This window comes from Sorex araneus, chromosome 3 (genome assembly GCF_027595985.1).
Source record: "Sorex araneus isolate mSorAra2 chromosome 3, mSorAra2.pri, whole genome shotgun sequence".
NCBI classification, from domain to species: Eukaryota; Metazoa; Chordata; class Mammalia; order Eulipotyphla; family Soricidae; genus Sorex; species Sorex araneus.
The window spans coordinates 197,393,680-197,413,874 of record NC_073304.1 but is presented as its reverse complement, the minus strand read 5'-3'; the positions used below and the strand labels follow the sequence as shown (position 1 = coordinate 197,413,874).

At 46.3% G+C, this 20,195-nt stretch overlaps 1 protein-coding gene across 1 annotated transcript in view; it reads left to right on the top strand.

Moving 5' to 3' along the window:
• The first annotated feature begins 5,576 nt into the window (after positions 1-5,576).
• CRLF3 (cytokine receptor like factor 3) overlaps positions 5,577-20,195 on the top strand; it is a 41,439-nt gene continuing 26,820 nt past the window's right edge. Inside the window, exon 1 of the mRNA XM_055131369.1 lies at positions 5,577-5,785. Within this exon, the coding sequence (XP_054987344.1) occupies positions 5,669-5,785 (117 nt within the window). The 5' untranslated portion in view covers positions 5,577-5,668. The remainder of the gene's footprint in view (positions 5,786-20,195) is intronic.

Here is a 20,195-nt window from a genome sequence, read left to right as displayed (position 1 = left end):
GGATCAAACCCAGGACCTCTGACTTGTGGTATGAGATAGGAAATTTACTGAGTCACATAGTATCAGATTTTTTTTTCTTTTTGGATCACATCCAGCAATACTCAGGGGTTACTCCTGGCTCTGCACTCTGCAGTTACTCCTGGCAGTACTTGGGGGACCATATGGGATGCCAGGGATTGAACCCATGTCAGCTGCATGTAAGACAAATATCCTATCCGCTGTACTATCACTCCGGCCCAGTATCAAATTTTTTTCTAGAAGAAAGGGGAGAAGGAAGTAGAAGGAAAAAGTTACAAAAGCAAAAGTTACAAAACAGAGTTTCTGACTTTAGTCTCTCCAAATGCAAGTCTTTTCTCCTTTACCTCAGTGGTAGTAAATATTACCTATTTGGTGGAGAGCATTGTAATGGTGTGTGTGTGTGTGTGTGTGTATATATATATGTATATATATAACATATTTACGTATATACACATATATACATATGTCTGTATATTTACAAAGAAAACTTTGTTTTGCCTTTATTTACATAAAAGGTAACCCTATAACCATGATTCAGTTATTTGCCTTCTCATGCATTGTTATCAAGAATTTTTCCATGTTACATAGTTTGATGTATTGCCTTTCATTCCTGAAATTCTATCCACTTATGCACACTTTATTTATTCATTTCCTTAGAGATGAATATTTAAGCTATCCCCAGTTTCCTGTTATTCAAACGACACAGTTGATGAACATTCCTGTTCATGTCTCTTTGGACACCTGTAATATTTCCCTAAAATGCACACCTAAAAGTGGAATTGCTGAGTTAGAGTATGTAAGGGCTTTTATTGCGGGGAGGAGGAGTGTACTTAAGGGATTATGCAGTGCCTGGATAGAAACTTAGGCTCCCCTCCACCCCCAGGGCTGGATCGATAAAATGGCAGGTAGGGCGTTTGCCTTGTAAGCCGCCAACTCCGGTTCGATTCCTAGCATCCCATATGATCCCCTGAGCACTGCCAGGGGTAATTCCTGAGTGCAGAGCCAGGAGTGACCCCTGTGCATTGACAGATGTGATCCAAAAAGAAAAAAAAAAGAAAAAAGAAACTGAGGCTCCCCCATATAAAGTGTGCAATGGAGTCCTTTGAATAATCTGTCTGGCCAAGACAATTCTGTATATGTGTGTGTGAAATAAAACAAGTTTGTTTGGGAAATAAAGGAAGAAAAAGAGAGAAATATGTGCTCAGGAGTGAAAATGGTCATCTCCTGAGTGGAAAAGTGCAGGCACAAATCTCAAATAGGGCTGTGTTGGCTGTTTCCCCAGAATGGGGAAATGTGCCTGAGTAAGAAAGTCCACATCTCAGGCAGATGGAAGCCTATGAAGGAAGGCCCCAAAATAATCTTCTTTTAATCACTTATTTATTTTGGATTTGGGGCCATATCTAACAGTGTTCAGGGCCTAGTCCTGGCTCTGTACTCAGGGATCACTCCTGGTGGGACTTAGGGAACCATGTGAGTGCCAGGGACAAATCCAGGTTGACTGTATGCACAGTAAATGCCCAACCCTAGTATTAGTAGTATTTCCCTGACCCCAAACTTTTATTTTTTAAAAATTTATTTATTTTTTTAATTTAATTTAATTTAATTTTTGCTTTTTGGGTCACACCCAGCGATGCTCAGGGGTTACTCCTGGCTTTGCACTCAGGAATTACTCCTGGCGGTGCTTGGGGGACCATATGTGATGCCGGGGATCGAACCCGGGTCGGTCGCGTGCAAGGCAAACGCCCTACCCGCTGTGCTATCGCTCTGGCCCCAAAAACTTTTATTTTTTTATTGTTTTGTTTTGGGGTCACACCCAGCAGTGCTCATGGCTTACACCTGGCTCAGTGCTCAGGGATGCCAGGTATTGAAATCGGGTTGGCCATGTGCAAAATAAATGCCCTACTCACTGTACTATATTGCTCTGGCGCATTGTTTTATTATTTTTATTATTTTTTAAATTTTTTATTTACATTTTGTGGTTTACAAATACTACTAGCAATTATTCTTTGAGTTTCTTTTCTTTTTTTTTTTTTTAAGGTGAGCTGGAGAGATAGCACTACCAGGATTTGGCCCCAAAATCAAAAGCTTAAAAGACTAAATTATATTAAAGAGTACGAGATATGTGTTTGTTTGTATGCTAGGTTCTGGGAATCAGAAATGAGAGTTAGGGCTTGCTTTCATAGAGTCTGGCACAGGAAACACACAGATACACACAGTCACAGAAACACAGACACACACATATACAGACACACACATGAGGAATTTATAACGTAATTCTGAGGGTGCTGCTCAGGGACCAGGTGTGCCAGCAATAGGACCTGTGTTCAAAGCATTCAAAACATGCCCTCCAGCCCTTTCAGCCATCTCCCAGCCTTTGTACTTTATAATTGCGTGCAGAAAGGAAGCACAGAGAGACACATCATCTGCTGTCACCTGCAGCTAAAAGTATACGGAAGGAAGAAATTATCAGGGAATGTTTCTTGGAGAAAGTGAACCTGAGATGAGACTTGAGGCTTTTCTTGGCTTGAACACTTGAACTTTCCTTTTCTTTCCTCCCCTTTCCTTTCTCTCTAGCCCACGAAAATAAGTGTAGGACTAAGGTGCACATGCCTGCATCCTGTCTCTTGAGATGTATACTTTCTTAGCTTTGCCTTGCCTGCATCTGCCTGAGATGTAGACTTTTTTACTCTAGGGTACCTTTCCCCATTCTGGAAAATGGCCCACATCTCCCTGTTTGGGATGTGTATGTTGCTTTTTCCACTTTGGAGAAGTCCATGTTCTCCCTTGTGCACATATCTTTATCTGACTTTCTCCTTCCCTCCCTTTATTTCTCAAATAAACTTATTCTACTCAAAAAGTGGGGGGTGGGGGAGCTGGATAGATAGTATAGTGGGTAAGGCGCTTATCTTGCATACAACCAACACCAGTTCGAGCCCAAGTACCCCATATGGTCCCCTAAGCCCCACCAGGAACAGAAAAGTGCTAGAGAATTCCACACAATGTTAGAAGAAAGAAATTGGTTGGAGTAATACATGTCCAAGCCAATTGGCAGAAGTTATGACTAAACTGCAGTGTGGGGACCAGAAAGACAGTAGAGGGTTAGGGCAGTTACCACAGACTCCCGTTCAAATTCCTGGCACCACATTTGGTTCCCTGGGCAGTGCCAGGGCTCACTCCTAAGCACAAAGCCAGGAATAGCCTCTGTACTCCACCAGGTGTGCCCACCCCTGCCACCCCCTCAAAAAAAGAAACAAAACAAACTAAACTGCAGCTTATTAAGGAAGATACTCAGAATTAGCCTTTTCTCCCTGAAGACTCCTGAGAAACTCGGATTAGGATCCTTCCTTCCTTCTTTCCTTCCTTCCTTCCTTCCTTCCTTCCTTCCTTCCTTCCTTCCTTCCTTCCTTCCTTCCTTCCTTCCTTCCTTCCTTCCTCCCTTCCTCCCTTCCTCCCTTCCTCCCTTCCTTCCGTCTTTTTTTTCCTATCTTTCCTTTGACCACTTCAGCAGTCCTTCAGGCAAACTTCCAGTTCTTTGCCCACTCCTAGCAGGCTCAGGGGACCATATGGGGTACTGGGGCTCAAGCCCTGGTCAACTACATGCAAGGCAAATGCCTTACCCGTTGTACTCTCATTCTAGCCCCTGGATCCATATCTTGTATTCTTTAAGTAGTGCATAAATAAATGTGTGGTTTTACAAGGTTATCTTAATTTGGGGGGTTGGGGTAGAGGTAGTAGCAGTGCTCAGAGGCTACTCCAGACTTAGTGTTTGATGATGCTCTGGGTGGTTTTTAGGGGACCCTGTGGAGTCAAGGATCAAACTTGGGCCTCTTGCATGCATAACATGAGCTCCCTGCATGGGCATCTGATTCAGTCTTTGTACAACCTTGTAAAGAAGACATTCACGTTATGGTGGATTTATAGAAGCCGAAACTGTAGTAGAAACTGTAATTCAGAGATACTTACAAAACTACAAATTTTATGTACTTACTTGGTTTTTGTGCTATACTGGTCTTACTCCTGGCTCCTGGTTGAAGCTTAGGAGATATGTGGTGCCCAGGTTTGAACCCTAGTCAGTCAGGCGCAAAGCAAGTGCTCTACCCATGTACTACCTCTGGCCTAGCCCTTTCTTACTCTTAGTTTCATCTCCCACTATATTATTCATTCCTACCTCATCAGTCAAAGCGGTTTACTCCTATGGTAAACAAACCATTTACATTCCTATTCCTTCAAGTCCTCATACCCTCCCCTACTTAGCTTTTTCCTGTCTGAGGTGTCTTTCTCCACTCCATTTTTTTGTTTTGTTTTTGGGGTCCCACCAGATGCTCAGGGGTTACTCCTGACTCTGCACTTCGGGACACTCCTGGTGGTACAATGGGAGCGGGGTTGAGGAGGCATATGGAATGCCAGGGATGGAACCCAGTTTGGCCATGTGCAGACAAGCACCCTACCTACTATACTGTTGCTCTGGTCGTCCCCTCCTTTTTTTTTGTTTAAAAAGGAGTTTACTTATTAAGGATCTAGTACCTGCTCAGCTACCATTTCTTCAGGATAAAGTTAATTTCCTGTGGTGCCCAGGACTTCCCCTTTTACAATTTCTCTAAGGGTCATTTACTTAGTGTAAAACATGTGACCGAAAACAGTGTTCCTTAGTGAGGCCCAGGAAAACTAGGGCCTACCCTTAGTACAGATTCATTGTGTAACCTTGAGCAAATCATATTCTGGATGTTTCCTGGCTGAGGCAACCTCCAGCTCTAGTATCCTTGGCCAGGGGTCAGCATAGGATGGTCAGGGTCTAAACCGGCCCACTGCTTACATTTTTGGGGGCAGAGATTGAAGAAAGAATGGATCTGATCTTTAAGTACCTGGGAAAAGATACAAGGAGTATTTCGTGAAAATTATGTATAATTCAAATCTGTGCCTGTAAATTTAATTTGCACATGGTCACGCCCATTTATTATGTTGCAACAGAGACCTTGTCTGTCAAGTTCCAAGTTTTACTACCGGCACCTTCCAGAAAAAGCTTGCTAAGCTGAACTTCTCCCAGGATGGTTGTACCTACCACTGGGCGGGCTGATTATTACTTTAGTCCTTGGTCTTGGTGTTCATTGTTATTAGACTGTAGCATCTGGGTGGCGGGACCGGGTGGCAGGACTCGGAGGTGGTGCCTGGCTCACCGTCCTGCCTTTGCTAGGACATCTGTTTACTAGGCCTAAGGCGAATGAAGAATTCTCGGGATTAAAATCCCAAGGGCTTGAGACCGCCGATGCGCCTCGCAGTCCAAGTTTCCAGCTCCGGGAAAAGGAGAAAGGAGGAAAGGCAATAGGCTAGAATGAGATAAAGATGCGGAAGCACTTCCAGATGGTAGCTATTCATCTTTCCTTGCCTCCGAGCATGGCCCGCGGAACCCAGCGAACACTAGGCACCGCAGGGGCTCCGCGGGAGAGCGGGCGCACTGGACCCTAACACCGCGGGCAGCGCCAAGCCCCTCTGGCCGGCTGCGCGCGGCGCCGGGGTGCGGCTGTCCATCAAGGCCGCGGCGGGGCGGGGCGGGGCGGCGCTTCCGCCTGCGCTGGGCCGCTCGGCGGCGGCGCCCGGGACAGTCGGGAACCGCGTCCGCACTGGCGGGCCGCGCGGCCGGGCGAGGGGGGTCATGGATCTGGAGCCCGAACTGCTGCTGCGGGAGGCCCGCGAGAACGTGGAGGCGGCGCAGAGTTACCGGCGGGAGCTGGGCCAGCGCCTGCTGGGGCTGCGGGAGGCGCGGAGGCAGGTCGGAGGGCCGCGCCCGCGGGCGCCCTGGGTCCCCGGGGAGGGCCGGGGGTGGGGGGGTCCGGCGGGTGGGCGAGGACCGGGAGGGCTCGGAGGGCTGCGGGTGTCGGAAACTCCCGGAGGGAGTAAGGGGGGACACCCTGAAAGTGCGCGGAGTCCTGGTGGGGTCTGGGATGGGGGGAGCTGGGGTCTGGGGGGCGCTTTCTGGGGCCAGAGACGAGTTTGGGGGGGTCTCGGGGGCTGTGCGCGCATTCCCTAGAGTGTTTGGGGGAGGTGGGCGGGGAAGGGGGGCGGCGAGGACTTAGGTCCGAGGACTTGGACGAGAGCGAAAGAACCAGAGCCCAGACGAGGACGTCCGGGAAAGAGCGGACCGCGAGTTGGGGGGACGTGGAGGTTCTTGGAGCCTCCTGGGGATGCAGATGCGCTTTAGAGCCGGAGCCGAATGTGCGGGCAGTGATTGGGGGGAGAGCGGGAGGCGGAGGCCGCCAGGCGGGTTTTGGAGGGGGACAACTGCCGAGCGGGAGGGGCCGGGGCCAACTAAATGAATGGGATCCAAGCCACGCGCTGCAGAATTAGGTAGAAGGGGGAAGCCGCTTGGTGGGAAGCCCCATTCTCGAATTTTAAGATGATGAAGGAAGGCGAGGTTGGAAGGACAAAGAAGGTAAACGGAGGGATGGGGCGCCAAGGTGTAAGGAAACGGAAGAACGTGGAAAGAGGGCGAGTGCTGAAAGGAGAAGCTAAATATACTTCGCAGGCGCAGAGCAGTTATCTGGCCTCCTGGGGACCTGTTGTTGGAGATACTGGAAGGCCATCCCGGAGTCTGGACCAGAACAGATATCAGCCACTCCTAGTGCGGCGTAGGGCCACGGTGAACTGCGAGGGACTGGGATTCCAGCTGAGCGGGCATTTGCGGGAGTGGGATTTCTCCACTGTGCTCTTACAAATGGCCCTTGTAATTCCCCATGCTGCCTGGGATCTGAAAATAGACAGCTGGTACCATAGTGCTGTGGCAGCCTCGTGTGTGTGTGTGTGTGTGTGTGTGTGTGTGTGTGTGTGTTTTATTTTGGGGGTGTGTGTCAGGGAAGCCTTGCTACCTATCGGCTGGCTCAGTTCTCTGGAATCACCCCCGGTGCCGCCGCTTTGGGATCCATATGTTATTGGAGGGGCTGTGATGAAACTCCATAGGCAGCACGCAAGGTTTGCGCCTTCACACCCTGTGCGTAGTCTCCTCTGGCTGCCCTTGGCTATTTTCATTATTAAGGATACTCATCATGCTTTAGGCTTGACATCGTTTAAAATTCTTTTAAAAAAAAAAATTCCTTGGAGACCTGATGTAAGCCAGAAATCATTTATAGTTAAGTGCAAAATGAGGAGTACAGTCTAGATTTTGTTTTTTTGCTTTTTGGCTTTTGGTTTCCCTCCAGGCCTGGAAATCTAAATTTTGGTACTCTGATTTAATCAATACTTTTCCAGTGTGTTTTCCAGTGTGTTTTTGTTTTGGGATCACACCCAGCAGGACTCAGAGCTTAGTTTTGGCTCCGTGCTGGGGGTTGGTATGTAGTACCGTGATTGAACCCAGCCAAGTGCAAGGCAAACGCCTTAACTCCTGTACTATCTCTCTGACCCCAGGTTAACACATTTCAACACCTTTCAACTCATTCCTATTGGGTTCTCTTTGAAAAAAATCTTCATTGTTCTATTTTAAACAGAGGTTTTTAAATCTAGGACATTGTTTTAAGAGTTTAAAATATTACAAAAAAAAAGTTTCCTGTGATATGACTTAACATTTTAGCCAGTTAGGATATCTTGTGAGTGCTGTTTTACTGCATCAGGAATTAGAAAGTAGTAGCGTGTTGTGAAGAGACTGCTGCAAGCACTGGCAGGCAAGCCCTGCCTGGTGGGTCCTGGCACTCTAGATCCTCACCAGGGGTAGCCCTGGATTCCCCCAGCACCACTGGGGCAACGCCCCCTCCCCCAAATAAAATGAAAAACAATAGAGTGGACACTGAACTGATGACCTTAGTAGCATCAAGGACTAGGATTTAATTTAATTTCTTTTTGGTTTTTGAGTGATACTTGGCAGTGCTCAGGGCATATTCCGGACTTCCTGGCTCTGTACTCAGGGATCACTCCTGAGTGGTTAAGGTGCCAGGGATCAAACCCGGATTGGCCATGTATAAGGCAAGAACCCTACGTTTGTACTATCTCTTTGCCCCCCACTGTACTATCCCCCTAGCCCATAGTTAGTTTCTTGAGTGATTTGAGTGATTTGACTGCGTTAAGAAATTCAGTATGATGTCATCCGGAATGATTGAATATTTAAAGCTTTGTATCCAACAATTTAAATACAGGACCCACTTTCCTATCATTTCATTTTGTTTAGTAGGGTTTTCTGTGTGGTTCTACTTTGGAGACCTTTTGTCTCTGGCCTGAGGTGGAAAACACCGCAAGACCATCCATCACAGTTAGATTTCTGATGACATGACTTTCTAAGTAGACAGAGAGTACTCTCTTGTGAACCAGAATGTCCTTGATGCCAATGCCAGTTCCAGGGGCATCTTTTCTCAAAGCTAGTTCAAGTGGCTGGTACACATGTGGGTTTGTAAAATGAGTTCTCTGTCAACTTGGTTTAAAAAAAAAACAAACTTGTCTTGGAAGGAAGGTTTGTGTTACAAAAATGTTATCAAAATAAGCAGCTGCTTTTGTTTGGTGGTTAGGATATTTTTAGGCTTGCAGTCATTTTCAGAGTAACTGCATGAAAAATACATGGCTTTTTAGTCAAAGATTTTTTTTCATGGGGTGAAAGATGAGAGGAGCAGAGAGGAAGGGCTGCCCCCCTCCCATCCTTCATGTATTTTTCACTCAGATTTTTATTTTTAAATTTCTTCACTCTGATTTTATTTCCTTATTGGCCTATAATTTTTTTCTTATTCAGATATTTGCATAATTTAAAATTTATGCTTTAAGGTGTGCAATTTTGGTGCCGGAGCAGTAATATAGTATGACAGGTAGGTTTTGCGCACGGCTTATCCGGGTTCTATCTCCGACATCCCATATGGTCCCCTGAGCACAGCCAGGAGTAATTCCTGAGCACCACCGGGTGTGGCCCGAAAAGGCAAAAAATAAAATCAAGTGTGCACTTGAGCAGTTTTTAGTATAGTGACAATGTTGTGCAATCCTCACCACTGTCTAATTTCAAAACATTTTTATAACAAGCACACACCCCCTGGCCCCCTCATGTTTCTTTTAACTGTCACTTTTCCAACCCTTGGCTACTTTTAAGCTGCTTTCTATTTTGGTTTGCTCACTCTAGACATTTTGTATGAAATGAATCATACATTTTGTGGCTGTGACTGACTTCTTGGGCTTACCTTAATTTTTCAAGGTTTTTCCGTGTGGTGGCGTGGATCTGTATGCTTTCTTCCTTCTTTATCAGTGAATATCTGCTGTCTGACATGTCAGGATTTCTTTATAAATTTGTCCGTTGCAACGTATTTGGGTCATTTTTGCTTTTTGGTTATTATGAGTAACATTGCTATGAACGTTTGCGTTCACCGTTGTTCATGTACATGTACATGCTACTTGCGGGCATGTTTCCAGTGGCAGTATATACTTAGGAATTGTTGGGTATGGTATGGTTCTTTAACCTTTTCACAATTCTCGATGCTCTTTTTTGGGGGGACGAGGGGTTTGAGTATGGATCACCAAGTGATGCTGGAAGGAGGACTACTTCTGGCTCTGTGCTTGGGGGACCCTCCCTGTGGTGCTTTGGGCGGCCCCCCTGTGCAGTTTGGGGGATCAAACCAGGGGTCCCCAAAGTTTGATTTGGGGAGCTCCACAGAGTTGACAAAGCATGTACTAAAGCCCTATGCATTATCCCTTAGCCCTCCTGTGGCACAAATTTCCTGCTTGCTTTTTTTTTTGTTGTTGTTGTTGTTATTTTTTGCTTTTTGGGTCACACCTGGCGATGCACAGGGGTTACTCCTGGCTCTGCACTCAGAAATTACTCCTGGCGGTGCTCAGGGGACCATATGGGATGCTGGGAATCGAACCCGGGTCGGCTGCGTGCAAGGCAAACGCCCTACCCTCTGTGCTATTGCTCCAACCCCATCCTGCTGAGATTAGGGACCACCCTGGCAGGGCTTAGGGGACCATATATGGGACCCATGATTGAACCCAGTCAGCTGTGTGCGGGCAAGTGCATTAACTTCCATATTTTCTCACTGGCCCATTTTGACGATTTTAATGTGCACGTTTCACTGGCAGTGTTGTAAACGTACTAAGCCATCACTACTTTGTAGTTCCAGAACATTTTTAATACCACAAAACGATATCTCATCCCCAGTGACAGTTGCGCTCTAGACCCCCTGCCCCCAATCCCTGAAGCTACAAATATGTTGGGATATTCATATGTTGTACTATTTCTCAAGCTCCCTTTGGCATGCTTTTTTTTTTTTCCAATACACCCAGAGGTACTCGGCTTTTTCCTGGCTCTGTGTGCAAGGATTACTCTTGGCAGGGCTCAGGACCATATGGGGTGACAGTGATAAAACCCGGTTCAGCCGTGTACAAGGCAGGTGCCCTACCTACTGTACTGTCACTCAGGCCCTTGGCAAGTTTCTTATCTCTGCTTTTATCTCTTCCTGATAAATATCTCTTGTGAAATTTGTCTCATGTCAATAAATTATATATGAAAATATAGAAGGAAGAAGAAAAAAAATCTTTCAAACCATTTTGTTCAAAACAACTTCTAGCATGTAGCAGTTTCTCCTTGTGGTTAAGTTTAGGCCCTCCCCCTCTGTCTTCAGAGAAAAGGAAGTTCTGTGTAGGAAATGCAGGGGTATTCTATAACTCTTACTGCTTAAATAAGTCAAAGGCTAGAGAGCTGCTTATTGTCTTTAGAAAATCAGATAATAGTTACAGCCAGCATGAACTAACTGGTGCTGAAGTTCTTAAGAATTATAGTTTTCTATAGCTCTCTGGAGTCCTCGGTACTAAGATGTAAATACCAAAGAAATGAACTCTCAGTCTCCTTATTTGGTAATTCACTCACTCAACATTTACTGCCTGCCTGCTGCAGGTGAGAGGTACTTCTGTGTCCTTGAAACACTGTGTCCTCATGTAGACTTGTTCTTTCCTGTTGGTGGCTGATTACCCCCTAAAAATAAAACAGACTGGAGGAACCTAGGAGCTCTGTATTAAAAAATTAGGGTTCACGCCCATGTTGTTCTTGATTGCTTCTTTCTTCCTGTAAGGTTGGCTTGCCTGTCAAATAGAGGTAGCTGATTAAGGCATCCCATCATGATGTTGGCCGGCCAGTCAGACATGTCCCGAAGTGGTATTACCTTGATGGCTTTGGGGGGCTGGAGAACTAGTTCAGCATGTGGCAGGCTTCAATTTGATCCCGCGCACCACATCCCACATCCCCAGTCCCCTGTGCACCTCCAGGAGTGATCCCTGAGCACCGCCAGGAGTAAACCTACTGGTACAGCCCAGACACCAGCCAAACCAACCTTGAGGACTTGGGCGGTCTAGCGCCCTGCTCCAAAAGCCACTCCTTTTTCAGAAACTCCAACTATGTACACCATCAAAGGTGAATTGGTTTGAGGAACAAGAACTTCCTGCAGTGAGAAAAACCATTAGTCTGATGGCTGTGTTGGGGGTCAGGAAGTTGAAGTGGTAGAACATAAACCTAGCATGTGAGAGGCCCTGAGTTCTGCCCCCAGCTAACACCCTTCACTGCCCACCACCGCAGGGCATAGCCCTGGTGGGCCCCAAGAACAGCATGAGCAGCCCTGCACCAGCAGGCTAGGCATTGCCAGGAGTGGCCCCATGTCACCTGAGCACCACTAGGTATGGTCCCTGTGAAAAAACCCAATGAATGTGTGGCCTTTGTGTGCCTCTCTCTCTCTCCCCCTCGCTTTCTCTCTCTCTCTCTTTCTCTCTCTCTCTCTCTCTCTCTCTCTCTCTCTCTCTCTCTCTCTCTCTCTCTCTCTCTCTCTCTCTCTCTCTCTCTCTCTCTCTCTCTCTCTCTCTCTCCTCCTTCTAGTTAGCATGAGTCACTGTGTCTAGGACCTCGCCCACAGCATGTCTCTGCCCTTTCGGTGTAAATGGCCAGTTTCTGTAACCTAAGTGAGATACTGTTTGGTGAGGACCTGACCCAGCTCTTTCCAGTGATGTCCAATGATCTCTGCTAGTACTGGTATAATCCATGAACATAGCCGAGGTGTCATCAGGAGCTTGTGGGGGAATACAACAGAACTGCTGAATCCCAGTCTGTCCTTCGACATGATCACCAGTGTAATGCGCGTGCACCTTAAAAACTCAGACACACAGGACCAGGGCTATGGCTCAGGGTCTGTGATGTACATGATGCTGGTTTCTAGGGTTTGATTCTCAGCATCCAAAGACACAAACACAGTTGAAGCACACTGCCTTAGCGTATTTCCCTGCTAGCTAGTTGTACACCGGTCAGTTGTACACCACCTCCGAAGCACAAGTTGCTAGGTGTAGGTCTCGCTGTAGTTGATCTAAGCTACAGCATCCCAAACTTTCTTGACCTACTGCTCCTTTTTCAGGAAAAAAAAAATCATTTTGTGCCTTCAGGAAATTTGCCTTCTTTCCTTAACCTAGCTGAAACCACCCCCGGAGTGCTCCCAAGGGTACTCACACGTTTGGGTTGTCCGAGGGAGGGCCCTCAGCAGCAGCTCTGTTTTTATTTTTGTTTCTTTTGCTTTTTGGGATACCGGTGATGCACAGGGGTCACTCCTGGCTCTGCACTCAGGAATTAGCCCTGGCGGTGCTCAGGGGATCATATGGGATGCTGGGAATCGAACCCGGGTTGGCCGTGTGCAAGGCAAATGCCCTACCTGCTGTGCTATTGCTCAGGCCCCAACAGCAGCAGATCTGATCCTGGACTGGTGTTGGCTCCTGGACTGGTGTGGGAATTGCTGATCTATTTTTTCATATCTGTCCCGATGCTAATAAGATCAGTATTTTGTTTTTGGATCACACCCGGCGGTGCTCAGGGCTTACTCCTAGCGCTGTGCTCAGAGACCGCTCCTGATGGTTCTTGGGGGACCATATGAGGTACCAGTGACCAAACCCAGGTCAGCTGCATGGAAGGCAAATGCCCTACGGCTATGCTGTCCTTCTGGCCCCTGTAAGAACTAGTATTGATTTGTCAGTTTTTTTAAAAAAAATTTCCTCCCCCCCCCCCCCCCCCGGCCATGCCAGGAACTGAATCCAGGGTCTCACATATGTAAGGCAACTCTTTACTGCTGAACCCTGTCTACGGCCTGCGGGAAGCACTGTTCTTCTAAAACATAGGGCGTATCGTCATGAATTCCTGTGGCTCATCCACAAGATTAAAATGTTGTTTGATCTATCAAACATTTGTAGCTAGACAATGATAGACAGGTGAATAATTGGCCGTTCTAAAGCAGTGCTAGTCCTAGCATGTTTCAACATCTCTAATATGATTCTGTCTTTAGGGTGTTTTTTTTTTTTTTTGGTGGCGCCCGGGATGAACTCAGGCCTTCACACATGCCAGGCGAGTGTGCTGATGCTGGGCCCTGTTTTCTAGTTTCGAATCATCTTTTGGTTCCTTAACTAGCAGCCTTGCTGTTCCTAGTGTGTACTGCCAAATCTCCTATACAACATTAGACCGCAGGGTTTGTAAACATAGCTAAACACTGGGACAGAAAGCAGCAGGGGGAAAAAAAAGTTAGGCTATTTCAGAAAACCAGGGCAGGAAGTCTTGGTAGCTCAGCAAAGAAAAGAAGGCTATTAGTGCTGCTTTTATCCCACTTCCCCTTCTGCTACCCATTTTCAAAACAGTGCAGAAATCTGTTTGTATGCAACTTGTTACAGAATAGCACTTAAAATATCACTTTTCAGTAGCCTACAGACCTAGGGAAACCCTGGAACAGGAGAAGTAATTTAAGAATAACCATAAGATATTACTTATTAGCACCCACTATTAGCATTTGAGCACATATTTTTCAAAAATTGAGATTACTGTGTACATGCATTTTTGTGTCCTTCTTTAGCCACATCAGCAGTTGTCATGAAAATTTTCTCATGAGCTGCCTGTTTTTTTTAATTGAATCACTGTGAGATACACAGTTATAAAGCTGTTCATGATTGGGTTTCAATCATACAACATTCTATTACCCATCCCTCCACCAGTGTACATTTCCTACTACCAATGTCCTTAGTATCCCTCCCGTCACCCCTCCACCCTCCAGCCTGCCTCTATGTCAGGCACTTCTCTCTCTTCCTCTCTCTCTCTCTTTCTCCCTCCCCTCCTTCCCCCTCCCTCCCTTTCTCATTCTCTCACTCTCCGTCCTTTTGGGCATTATGGTTTGCAGTATAGGTACTGAGAGGTTTTCATGTCTGTTTCTTTATCTAGCTGCCTAAGTTTCAAGGCCAAGGTTCATAAGAGTATCACACAGGTTAGAATATATGACTTGGTAGTGGTGGACTGAAATGTATAGATTCAGATATGCCAAAATACTGGAAACACGACTAAAAAATCCACAAATGGGAAAAAGTCAAATTTTCACAAGTCATCTTTATTTTCTTTTACATTTGGGTTTTTTTTTGGTTGTTGTTTGTTTGTTTTGGGTCACACCTAGCATGCCCAGGGCCTAATCACTTTGGCAGGGATTGGGGGATCATATGGGGTGCCAGGGATTGAACCCAGGTCTGCCATGTTCAAGGCAAGCTGTACTATTTCTTTGATCCCCTCAAGCCAATCTTTAAACATGACACTGAATTAAATCCAAAACTCAAGTGAGATATAGAAGGACATAGATAAGAATCAAATATCACAATCAATAGTTAATTAAAAGTCTGTGACTGTCACAGAAGTACCTGTTGTTTTCTCCAGATGACTTTTTGTTTTTGTTTTTGATTTGGGGCCACATCTGGCTATGCTCAGGACTTACTCCTGGTTCTATGCTCAGGGATAACTCCTTGTGGGCTCAGGGGACCATATGGGATGCGAGAGATCAAATTGGGTCATCTGCATGCAAGATAAGTGCCATACCCACTGTACTATCTCCATATGCCTTTTTTTCAACATAATGCTTGCATACATTTCGATTGTAATGTATGTATAACTTTGATAGACAAATATTATTCTTTTTACTGTTTACTATCCCTGACATCCCTTGTGGTTCCCTGAGCTCCACCAGGAGTAATTCCTGAGTGCAGAGCCAGGAGTAAGACTGAGGATCACTGGGTATGATTCAAAAACGCAAACAAAAAATGTTTGCAGTTACTTCACTTTGTTAGCACTTGCCATCCATTATTAGCTATGAGATCTTGAAAAACACTATTTTCATCCTTTCTTGCCTTTATCTGTATAATTAAGATAAGGATGTTTACAACTTTCCTGTTACCAGTGAGGAAATTGAAACCAGAAAATGTGGGCCCAAGAGGTAGCTCAGTGGACTAGAAATCACGTTTCTCACACAGGAGGCCTGGGTGTGATCCCTGGCAGCACATGCCCTTTAGCAATATTAGTAATGACCTGCAAGACCATGCCAGGAGAGGTGAGAGTGGGGCTGGGAGGTGCGGAGAAGGGGGAAGGGGCAGGGAGGGAGAGAGAGAAAGAGAGTTTAAAATGCTTAGCATGACAGCCAGGGATAGTACATGACTTTCATGTATGTTTTTTTTTTCCTTTTTGGGTCACATTCGGTGATGCACAGGGGTTACTCCTGGCTCTGCACTCAGTAATTACTCCTAGTGGTGCTCAGGGGACCATATGGGATGCTGGGAATCGAACCTGGGTTAGCTGTGTACAAGGCAAGAACCCTACCCGATTTGCTATCTCTCCAGCCCCCAATTTGGGGTTTTATCTCTGGCATCACAAAGATAAAAGCTTAGCTCAGTGCTTAAGACACATGAAATGTTGAGGAAATATTTGCCATAGTATTCACTGTATCACTATCATCCCATTGCTCATCGATTTGCTCGAGCGGGCACCAGTAACATCTCCATTGTGAGATTTGTTGTTACTGTTTTTGGCATATCGAACATGCCATGAGTAGCTTGCCAGGCTCTGCTGTGCAGGTGAGATACTCTCAGTAGCTTGCCAGGCTCTCCGAGAGGGGTGGAGGAATCGAACCCAGGTCAACTGCGTACCCGCTGAGCTATCGCCCCAGCCCATAGTAATAATAACGCACATTAAATATTGTTGTTTTTGCTTTTTGGGTTACACCTGGCGATGCACAGGTACTCCTGGCTCATACACTCAGAAGTTACTCCTGGCGGTGCTCAGGGGACCATATGGGATGCTGGAAATTGAACCCAGGTCGGCCATGTGCAAGGCCAACACTCTACCCGCTATGCTATCGTTCCAGCCCCTAAATATTATTAATCAAGGTGACATCCTCTATTTATCCACCTGGCAGTTACAATCTTTCCCAGCAAAACACACTTCTTTTTAGCTTTTTTTTTTTTTTTTTTTTCTTTTTGGGTCACACCTGGCAATGCACAGGGGTTACTCCTGGCTCTGCACTCAGGAATTACCCCTGGCCGTGCTCAGGGGACCATATGGGATGCTGGGATTTGAACCCGGGTCGGCCGCGTGCAAGGCAAATGCCCTACCCGCTGTGCTATCTCTCCAGCCCCTCTTTTTAGCTTTGATGCCAGTTTGTGCTGTGTAAGAGTTTAATACATTTTTATTATGGTTTTATATACAGTGGTTATCTCCGTTTCCAGAACAACAGTTTCTGTGAGATTAAGACCTTGTTTTATTCCTCTTTATAAGCCTAGCACATACTAGACCTCAAAAAACTTTGAATACCTTTCTGGAAGCCTTGGGTGTAATTTTGCAGACTTTTTTTTTTTTTAATATGGCCTTGTTTATATTCACCCTGTTCATTAATGCAGGTAGCTGGCGTATTTCTTTATGATGTGATTTGATTCTTTGTTGCTGCAAAATAATCTGCAAGCGCCGTTGTTTTCTTTGCTTACTCTTCTGGGGATCTGCAGTTCAGATTTTGCAGCCACACTCACTGCAGTTGCAGTCCCATGGCTGCGCTGTCTGGAATGTTCTGGATAGAATGTGCCCTTACCTGTGTGGGCCTTGGTGTTAGCAGGACTTGTTTGGAATGCTGACTTGGCGGGACCTTCTCTCTTATCTCCCTTCAGTGTGTTCTTTCTAGATAGCCAGGCAGGCTGCTTCTCTGGTGGCTCTAGTCCCCACAGCTGCAAAAGCAGAAGCTGCCAGGTCTCCTCAGGGCAGAGGCCCGGGCCTCCGCGTCTCTGGATATTCCTGTGTCCTGGACACATACACGGCCTGTCTTCGGTGGAGTGGACTCCTTAGATTGGAGTACCAAGGGTATGAGGACCAGGGTCATTTATGGAGGACACTGGTGACTGCCAAATCATATCATAAATGTTTTCTTTCAAAATGTTTCAAATGCGGCCAGAGAGAGTACAGTGAGTACAGAGAATACACTGAGGTCTTGCTAGCCTGGTTGCACACGGCTAACCTGGGTTTAGTCCCTGACACCCCATGCGATCCCTTCAGACCCCACCAGAAGTGATCCCTGATTGCAGAGCCGGAGTAAGACCTGTGCATCACAAGTGTGTTTCCCCACCCTCCCATTAATAATATAATAATAAATGAAAGGTTTCAAATAAGCATTACAAATAAAACACCTAACTGCAAGAGAGAAGGAAATAGAGTGGCATTGCTGAGTGCTGACTGAGTTCAGTGCGAGTCAGACTGCATTCAGATTCTCAGTGACTGTCCTCACTTTGTGGTGTGGGTAAGCTCTTCTCGAGTGTTACAGTTACATGTCACCTGCAGGTGCCTTTTGTATTTGTTTTTTTACTTTTTGAATTTTGCTGTGCTGGGGGTTGAACCTAAGAACTCACACCTGCAAGGTGGATGTTGAACTGTTGAGCTACTTCCCCCGGCCAGATTTGTAGACTACTGGTCCTTCAGGTAGGTTTTATGATCGCTCCGGAGCTACGCCCAATGAGCCGGGTGTTCTGGCTGTGTTGGGTAGACTATCAGGTGAGGTCCAGGGTCCTGCCTGTAGAGCATGCGCTCCAGCTCTTTGAGCCATCTCCCCGGCCCCCAGGTTTTATGACCTTCAGGGTAACTAAACTCTGGAGGAAAGTGGCAGTCACTGTTTGTGTATTTTATATTGTGTGACTTAGTCTTGAATCATAGAGTTGGGAACTTTCAGGCTTTTAAGCCTGAACTTTAGAAACATAGTTGCTTTGGAATTAGATTCAACTGCGGTAGAAACTTTGTAAGTCTTAACTATCCATTACAGTAGAGTTTAGTGAAAAAACTTGGCTCAGCATACTGTGAACCAATATAAACTATGTCTGTTGCAGTTTCTTTTCTGAGACCTTGAATTTTAGATAGTTTGTATCCTTAAAGCCATGGCCTTTCTTCCCTTTAGAAAAGCTAAATAGCATGATTAGTTATTAAAATTCTCTCTCTGTCTCTCTCTCTGTCTTTCTCTCTGTCTCTGTCTGTCTGTCTGTCTGTCTGTCTGTCTCTCTCTCTCTCTCTCTCTCTCTCTCTCTCTTTCTCTCTCTCGTGTGTGTGTGTGTGTGTGTGTGTGTGTCATATTGTCTGGCAGTGTTCAGGAATCGCTCCTGGCAGGATCGGGTGACCACTAAGGGGTGCTGGGGGTTGACCTCAAGTTGGTTGGTCACGTGCAAGGCAAGTACCCTACCCACTGTACACTGTATAATCTTACTATCTCTCTGGTCCCCAAGTTCTCTCTGCTTTTTTTTTTTCCTTTGGTAGAGTGGAGAAGTAATTGCGGGTGTACCTATCTTTTAGTACACAGATCCCATGCAATTGAATCTGGAGCTCCCAGTTCCTCCGTCTCTTTGAACTATGTCCCAGGCCCCTGATCACACATTCTGTTTTTTTTTTTTTTTTGAAGGAGTTTGGGGGATACAACTGGCAGTGCTGAGAGCTTATTTCTGGCTCTGCGCTCAGGGATCACTCCTAGTGGGGCTCGGGAGACCATCTGGGGTGCTGTGGATTGAATCTGGTTCAACCACTTGCAAGGCAAGTGCCCTACCCATTGTTCTATCTCCCCAGCCCTAGGGACTGAAGCTGGGTTGGCCACATACAAGGCAAGAGCCCTATTCTCTGCCCTAGCCCCTTACACAAGTCTTGGTGCAAGGAAAAAAATATTTTTTTGTTTTGTTTTTGTTTTTTTGGTCATACCTGGCGATGCACAGGGGTTACTCCTGGCTCTGCACTTGGGAATCACTCCTGGCGGTGCTCAGGGGACCATATGGGATACTGGGAATCGAACCGGGGTCGGCCGTGTGCAAGGCAAACACCCTAGCTGCTGTGCTATTGCTCCAGCCCCAGGAAAATATTTTAAGGTCTTCAGTCAACACATAATTGATTGGTTTGCCTGGGAATTCTTTAGTGATTGATTTGGGGGTTACATTTGATAGTGCTCAGGGACCACTCCCAGCTCTGTGCTGGTGATCACTCCTGGCAGTGCTCAGGGGACTGGATGTGGTACCATGTTGGTACCTAGCCTCCCTCTCATATGTGGAGTATATGTTCTGCCCACTGAGTGATCTCTCAGGTTTCCAGGGAACACATTTAAATGAGATCTGCAGGGCCAGAGAGATAGTACAGTGGTTAGGGTGCTTACTTTGCTCATGGCTGATCCAAGTTTGATACCTGGCACTATATACAATCCCCCAAGCCTGCCAGGGGTGATCCCTGAATGCAGAGCCCGGTATAAGCCCTGAGCACAGCCAGGTATGGCCCCCAAACCAATAAAATAAAATAAAATGGGATCTGTGGTCCGGAGAGGTAATACAGGAATTAAGACTTGCCAGAGAGAGGCAGCTGGAGGGATAGGAAAGTGCTTGCCTTGCAGGCTGCCGACTTGAGTTTGATCCCCATTGCTCTGTACATGATCCCCTGAGCACTGCCACTTTAGATTCCTGAGTTCAGAGCCAAAAGTGACCCCTGAGAGCATCACTGGCTATGACCCCAAAACAAAACAAAACAAAACAAGACTCGCCTGAGAGATAGTTCATGTGTTAAGACATCCAACCCTGATCTGATTCCCAGCAGAACACAGTCCCCTGAACACTGTTGGGAGTAGCCGCTGACCTGTCCTGTGGCCCAGACACTTCCCCATATCCCTGAAAAGAGATTTTAATGTCCTGAACTGCTGAGTAAAGCGGGAAGAGCACGGTGCTTGGAGTCAGACAGGTTCCAACACTGTAATTTGACTTCCTTCAACCCAACTACCAGAAAAAAGTCTCATGTCTGTGCCATGAAGAGTTCAGCTGACACGCTAACCACGATACCATGTCAGATATGGAGACATTCACTCAACAATGAAGTCAGCAATTTAAAATTAGTTTCATAAAGCTGAGCAGATGAG